At 40.8% G+C, this 7,500-nt stretch overlaps 1 protein-coding gene across 6 annotated transcripts in view; it reads left to right on the forward strand.

Moving 5' to 3' along the window:
• LOC122263746 (uncharacterized) overlaps window positions 1-7,500 on the forward strand; it is a 21,755-nt gene that overhangs the window by 13,477 nt on the left and 778 nt on the right. For all 6 annotated transcript variants that reach the window (XM_043032339.2, XM_043032340.2, XM_043032341.2 and 3 more), the window contains exons 8-10: window positions 1,557-4,510; window positions 6,575-6,699; window positions 7,092-7,217. In XM_043032339.2, the coding sequence (XP_042888273.2) occupies window positions 1,557-4,510; window positions 6,575-6,699; window positions 7,092-7,217 (3,205 nt within the window). The remainder of the gene's footprint in view (window positions 1-1,556; window positions 4,511-6,574; window positions 6,700-7,091; window positions 7,218-7,500) is intronic.

The following is a 7,500-nucleotide window of genomic DNA, read 5'->3' on the forward strand; positions in this document are numbered from 1 at the left end:
ACATATGGTACAGATTTTGTATTTGTGAATGACCATTACATATACGTTTAATTATCAGTGTCTACAAATTATGACCGTAAAATCTGTTGAGGTTATGGATTCATTGAATGTCAAATAATGCAATATGTATTGATTTATTTATATACGAACTATTTTCTGTATACTGACAAACAATTTATGTATACACCAACAAGCTATATACCTACGTGCTAACAAAAGGAAGACCAATATATTATATTGAGGCATTGATTTTTCAGGAGATCTTGCGTCAAATATATTTCTCCCTCCCTTCTTCTTCTTCTTCTTCTTCTTCTTCTCCTTCTTCTTCTTCTTCTTCTTCTTCTTCTTCTTCTTCTTCTTCTTCTTCTTCTTCTTCTTCTTCTTCTTCTTCTTCTTCTTCTTCTTCTTCTTCTTCTTTCTTTCTTTCTTTCTTTCTTTCTTTCTTTCTTTCTTTTTTTTTTTGTGGATATGATATTGTATGAGCTCTTTAGGAAATTCTAAGGAAGATTTACAGGTTTGCTCATCATTCTTAGATGATGATGATGATGAGGATGATAATGATGATAATGATGAGGATGAGGATGAGGATGAGGATGAGGATGAGGATGATGGGAATGAGGATGAGGATGATGGGAATGAGGATGAGGATGATGATGATGGTGGGAATGAGGATGAGAATGATGATAATGAGAATGATAATGATAATGATGAGGATGATAATGAGGATGATAATGATAATGATGATAATGATAATGATAATGATAATGATAATGATAATGATAATGATAATGATAATGATAATGATAATGATAATGATAATGATAATGATAATGATAATGATAATGATAATGATAATGATAATGATGAGGATGATGATGATGATGATTTGTTTTATCTGGGAGTAGGGAAAGAAAATTACCCAAAGTTATATGATTCAGTGTGCCAGTGTGTGCACAAATATGTAGATGTTTATATTCAAGGAAAAATTTTTGAATGCTCATCTGTGGAATTGAGGGTGGTGCCTAGTCTGATTCATTGGAAGGTCCAGCATCTGGTCTTTTCCCTCCTAATCTGGTATATAATTTGTATATATATGTGTACTTTTAAACTCTGGCTCTTGCCTTCTAAAACAGACAGTTTCCAAGCAACCAGATAGGCAGAGATAGAGGAGATAGGAGAGAGAATAGGAGAGGAGAAAGAGGAGAGAAGAGGAGAGAAGAGGAGAAAGAGGAGAAAGAGGAGAAAGAGGAGAGAAGAGGAGAAAAGAGGAGAAAGAGGAGAAAGAGGAGAAAGAGGAGAGAAGAGAGAGAGAAGAGAGAGAGAAGAGAGAGAGAAGAGAGAGAGAAAAGTGAGAGAAGAGAGAGAGAAGAGAGAGAGAAGAGAGAGAGAAGAGAGAGAGAAGAGAGAGAGAAGAGAGAGAGAGAGAGAGAGAGAGAGAGAGAGAGAGAGAGAGAGAGAGAGAGAGAGAGAGAGAGAGAGAGAGAGAGAGAGAGAGAGAAATCTATCTTTGATGTCTTCTTTTCTTTTTATATAATATTGCCTCACTTCTTTTCTAGGAATGATGATCTTGCAGACTTACTGCTATCTGGGATGTCTCACCAGGCTCACAGATATGCAGAGGACCGCAAAGCTAGTGCTGCCAGGCTTCTGCGGGATGCAGCCTTCACCCCGCATTCCAGCTACTCAGGAAAATGCTCATCTTCAATAATGAGCCGTATCAACGATCAGCCTGAAACGAAGGAGGACGATATCTTGAGCGGTATTCTGGAAAATCAGAGTATTGTGTTTTCCTCTGCTAAGAAACTTAGTTTAAACAGTGAACGGAAACTGACAAAGGAGGCTCAAAATGAGGATGTTGAGGTTCCCATCAAGGAGAACCTCATCATGTCGGAACCTTTGCCCTCCAGGAAAGTTCCCTCCCCAAAGCCTGGAGGTGAAAGAGAGTCGAGGACAAGAGATGAAAGGAGCCCTAGTCCTCCTAGGAGCAGTTATCGATACCGTCCACATTCCTCACCGACAAGGAGACGTTCGCCATATCACAGGCCGAGACAGAGGTCACCTTACAAGTCTGCAGAAGCACCTAGTGGGGCACCGAATGAGCACCGGTCACCCTTAGATAGTAGGCGAAGGTCTTCCCCTCAACTCTCATACCAACGACAGCCGCCACACCACAACACATGGGACAGGAAGCGCAATGAGTCGCAACGCAATGGCGGCCGATACAGCAGGTGGTCAGATGCACAGGGTGAATCGAGGAACCACAGGCAGTTCGGGAGAGATAGGAATAGTGGAGAGAGATCTAATCAGGGTGAGCATTCAGAATATAAACCCCAAGAAGACAGCAGGCTCAACCAGCCATGGAACAACCGAAGCCAAGGGAGAACTTCACAAGATAGCGAAAGTGGCCTGTCTAGAGAACCCTATCACAAAAGAGATGATTCCCCTGATAGGAGACGCAGTAGATATTCTTACCGTGATCATTCACCACATAGAAGGAACAAGTCCTGGGAAAAAGACAGCCACTTCCACCGCAGAAAATACTCACCCTCTAAGCGAAGCTGGTCACGTGATGGAAGGGATAGAGGTCGCTCGGACCAGCGGAGGTCATGGTCACGCTCAAGATCAAGAGAACGCAACAGCCGTCCGTCATCTCATGAGGAAAGGGAGAGAAAATCTAGGTCTCAGTGGAGCTTCTCATACTTTAATGATGGCAGTGGAGATACCAGCAGTAACAAAACGTCTGTAGTGCATAGTGTTCATAGTGTGCACAATATGAAGAAAAGTCCAGTGCCTAATGACTACAGTGATGGAGATAAGAATTCTAGATCAATTATTTCAAGTGATCACTTAGAACTCAAAGGTAACGAAGGTTGTGACAAAGCGTCTAGTTTAGATACAAGAAGTAAGAGACCTGAAGATTTTGAAGATAATGCAGTAGACAGTGTAGGTAGAGATATGAAATTGGAACACAAAGAAGGTAGAGATTCATACTATAAGGAAATGAAAGAAAGTAGCTCTGAAAGAGAAAGTGAAAGTACACACAGGAAGAGCCAGAAATATCAAGAAAATAGCTCTAAAAAGAAATCTAAAAGTATTGAAAAAACAGATTGTCAAGTACCCCATGTTAGTGAACAGAGCACATCCAAACAACCGCTGCAGGAAGAGAAGGTTCCCAACCACCACCTGGAAGAGGAAGAACCCAAAGGTGAAAGCTGGAAAAATGATAATTGGAATAATGTCTCCATAGATGTTGAGGAAGAAGACAAATCAGGAAACCAAAAGAAAAAGAAAAGCAGATTATTTAGTTCCTTATTTGGAGAGGATGCAGATGATAAGCGGAATCAGGACTCAGTTCGCAAGAACTCTGAGAAGATCGTTGAAGAAGAGAGACGGAGCAGCGCAAATAAAGATAAGAAAAAGAGTTCTTCAAAACACAAAGCAAAAGAAGAAGCAGAAAGTAGTGAAAATGTCTCAAGTCGGGATCTTTTTGGCTCAGACAGTGAGAATGAAAAAGAGGTACTTAAGAGAGCCAGTGAGTCTCCAGAACAGGCACTGCAGTTGAAAATGAAAAAAGAGAGCATCAAGGACAATAAAGCAAGCAAAGAGGGGTCTGGTCAGTCTAACATAAACAGATATTCAAATAAGAATGGATTGAAGGAGAATGAGGCAGATAATAGGAAGAATGGAAAACAGCTTAAAAGCATCAGTTTGTTTTCTGATGATCTTGACAAAAGTGAAACCAGAGTTCCTAAGGATCTCAGCAAGTCAAAGAAGGAAGGGAATCCTCTGTCAAAGGGATTTATAATCAAGAAGAAGTCTGACGTCAGCAACGGGACACAGAACGACAAAGAGAAGAAGCTGAAAGAGAGGTTCATGGCAGGCCTGGCCAAAGGTCTCTTTGGCAAAACGGCTCCGGTTGATAGGTTTGAGGACGCAGAAGAGATGGATGACACTTTTCCTCTCTCCCACAATGTAATAAAAGAGCAGAAGAGTTCAGCTAGTGAGGAAGCCAAGAAAAGTAGTAGTAAAGTCACAGAGAAGGATCCAGCATTGGAAAGTGCCAAGACAGAGGCTAAAAAATTGGCATCAAGCCACAAATCAAGTACAAAGACATCTGTGCCGAGTGCATCCAAACCAGAGGAGAAACACGGGAAGGAAAACACCCGGAAAGGGGAAAAGGGACCTCTCAAGAAAGACACGAGAGTCATGTCAAGCCTGTTTGGGAATCTGAGCGACATGGAAGATTCTTCAGACTTAGAAATCACAAAATCATCTCGCCGAGAAGCCATTGTAGACAAGATCGTGAAAGATTTTGGAAAAGGCATAAGTGAAGTCCCGGAGTCTAAAATTGCCAAACAAATGGAAAAAGAGAAGGCCCATCATAAACATTCAAAACATCAAACCAGTGATGAGAATGTGAAAAAGGAACACAAGAAGGAAAGAGATGAAAAGCATCCCTCAAATGGAAAGCAAGAGATGGCAAAGAAGCCTGAAGAGGTGAAGAAAGAAGGTAATTCAACTGATATTTATTTTTATGTATTGGAATTCTTTGTTGCTCTATATATTTGATTAGTTTTTGGTTTCATAAATTGCTTTTGGACAGTTTTTGTTTTAGATTTTTTTTCATATATTTTTGGACATGGTATGCTGTAGGTCATGACCAGACTCAAACTGTTTAATTCTTGTCTTTATAACTTATGTAGGATTGATTTCTAGATCCTTTTTGTTATCTGTGGCAAATTGATATGAGGATCGGTGACTCCTGGTAACAGCACTCTACCTGTTATGCTCTGCCTGGCACAGTGAACGTAGCCAAGGAAATAGACTGCATCCTTACTAGCACTCATTCAAAGGTCTTCCCGAACTTTCGTGTTTTCTGTAGTGCAAGTTCTGTGGTATAGATCAGGGACTAGCTGTGACTACCCACTGTGTTCACCTCAAAACTTCCTGCCTGTCTGTTAAATGGCCACTCTAGGGTAATCCCTTTGAATTCAGGGATGGGGAATGGGTGTGCCTTATTGCCAATGCTTTTCGGCTCTGGCGAGAACTGCTACTAGGCAGAGGAGCAACACTTGGTTATGTTAAACATCTGGTGTGGGCATTTTTTGCATGGTCAGATCACTTTTGCATTACAAGCTAGTCATTCCTTCAGTTGGGTAACTACTGCATCATAATAAATGCTGATTAGTAGCACTTTGCTAATATATCACATATAGACTCATATATCATACCATTAGTCTAGAAAATAATAGAAAAAAACAGATTACCAGCCCAGAACAAACATCTTAAGATGTAACCAATATCAGAGAGTTTAACCCATTCCCGACGGGGGAATTCTAGCCTTGAATGTCCAAATGCCGGGGCGTTCGAATTATTAGGCCTAAATCAATTGAATGGCTGGCACAATACTGTGCCGCCCGGCAACTGGGCTTTTGAATGCGCGGTACACATGCTGTACCACCCGTCCTGTGTGGGTTAAGGTCACTGAACCAGTGATGCTGCTGTGCTGTCTGAGCCTATAGGGACCTCAGTGCATTTAGCATTAACCCATTTGCGCCGGATGACGTGCTGACATGTTTCGTGGTTTTTGCGTCGGATGCCGGTGATGAGATATCTGGGCAAGGCTGGCGGCGCTCAGGGTGAGCGAGCGGGCAGCCAAGGCTCACTGCTTGTACGCCCGAGAATCTCGAGGCGTTAGGCTTATGCGTTCGAAAACCCCAGCATTACGACCATACAAAGCTGGAAACGCCCCGGCGTGAATGGGTTAAGGCAGGGCCCTTAGAAGTCTTGTGGACCTTGACCAAAATCCAGGACTTTGAGGGTCTGCTAGGAAAACCTGGTTAGTTGATACATGGTTGTGGCAGACTTGTCAACAGGCAGATTGGCTTGATGGCAAGAGTCATGAGCTCTTTCAATGGGAGTATTTAACCTGTTAATGACAGATGGTGCATCATATCATGTCATGTGGTGGCAGTGCTTACTGCTGAGGACGCGATATCATGTCATGGCTCTTTGTATGGCTGGCAAGTTGGGTGATCATGTGTGTAGCAGGTGACCGTGGTTTGAGCAGCTGTATAGCCTGAAACCTTAGGCCTTTACAGTCGAAATGAACTGGCATTAAGTCCAGGTGGACCCAAAACTGAACTAGCTTTATGCAAAAGGACCAAACAACACCTTTTCAGAGCCCTGATATTGCTAGATTTGCTGTACTGCCTTTTACAGCAGTTACATGTGCTGTATTATGGAAGACAGCAAGATCATACATCCAACCAATGTCTGCACTGGAATAGCCAACATAGACAATACAGCAACTTACCTTGAATCCCATAAGATGATCCTGCTCTTCCAGTAATAATCCTGGGTGCAGGAAGCCTCCGAAGTCTTGGCTTGGGCAAATCGATCAAAACCTGTTGTGAGAAGTTAAAAAATGGGCTGGGACCCTGCCTGATGGCTCACAGAGGGGACGCTTAAGATTGAAAGAAAAGGATGACTGTGGCAAAGTGCTGTCCTTGGTGCTAGCCCCACTGATTGATAGATTGATTGATTTTAATGGAATAATCTTCTCTTGCTTCAGCCCAAGAAAAGGAAAGTTTAACCAAGGAAAAAAAGGTTGAGGGAGGTAAGATGGTTCCGTCGTCTTCCAGCCAACAGGCGTCAGGGTCAAGTGGTAGCAGGAAGGAGAATGACTTGAAAATAAAGGTTTGGATTTGTTTGCTCTATTGTTATTATTATTGTTTTCAGTATTTCTATTATTATAGATATTGTTTTTTTTTCATTATTGGTATTGTATTAGTTGTTTTTATTGCCATTTACTACAAATTTATTATCATTATCATTGATATTATGATTATTTCTATTATTTTATTATTATTGTTATCATCATATTATCAAGATCAGTGTTGTTGGGATTTTGAAGGATAAAGAGGGAAATATTCATATTAATTCATTTCTTTTAAAGGATCGAATGTACAGTAATCTCATATCTTTTTGCATATATATTTTTTTGAAAGATGAATTGAAAGAGACCTCATTGTGAGTGACGTTAAATCGTTATCTTTTTCCCTTCTTTCGCTCTCTCTCTCGTCGTACAGCAACAGAAAGCAGCGTTGGAGGTGAAGGTTGTCAAGGAGGTGAAGAAATTCTTAGACCCGTATTACCGCGATAAATCCGTCACCAAGGACGAGTACAAAGAGATTGTAGCCAAGTGTGTAACTAAGGTAAGTATCGATCTTGACAGTGTCATAGTATTATGTGTATGGCACTTGTTTAATAGCTGTATTTTGTGTTTGCTTCAATTTTAGTTACAGAATAATTGTTTTAAGTGTCTATGTTGTTTTGCTATTGGTGGAATTTTCTATATGTGGCTTTTAAGATATTTTTAAACTTCTTTTGTGTTGACATGTTGATTTTATAATCTACATGTATTTCACAATTGTAAGAGTTGTTTCTTTAAGAATAATTGATTGATTGATGGATGTTTTTCTTCCTCTGATTAAGTTT

Source organism: Penaeus japonicus, unplaced genomic scaffold (assembly GCF_977035675.1).
Source record: "Penaeus japonicus unplaced genomic scaffold, GWHDUDI00000001_assembly GWHDUDI00000010, whole genome shotgun sequence".
Classification (NCBI taxonomy): Eukaryota; Metazoa; Arthropoda; class Malacostraca; order Decapoda; family Penaeidae; genus Penaeus; species Penaeus japonicus.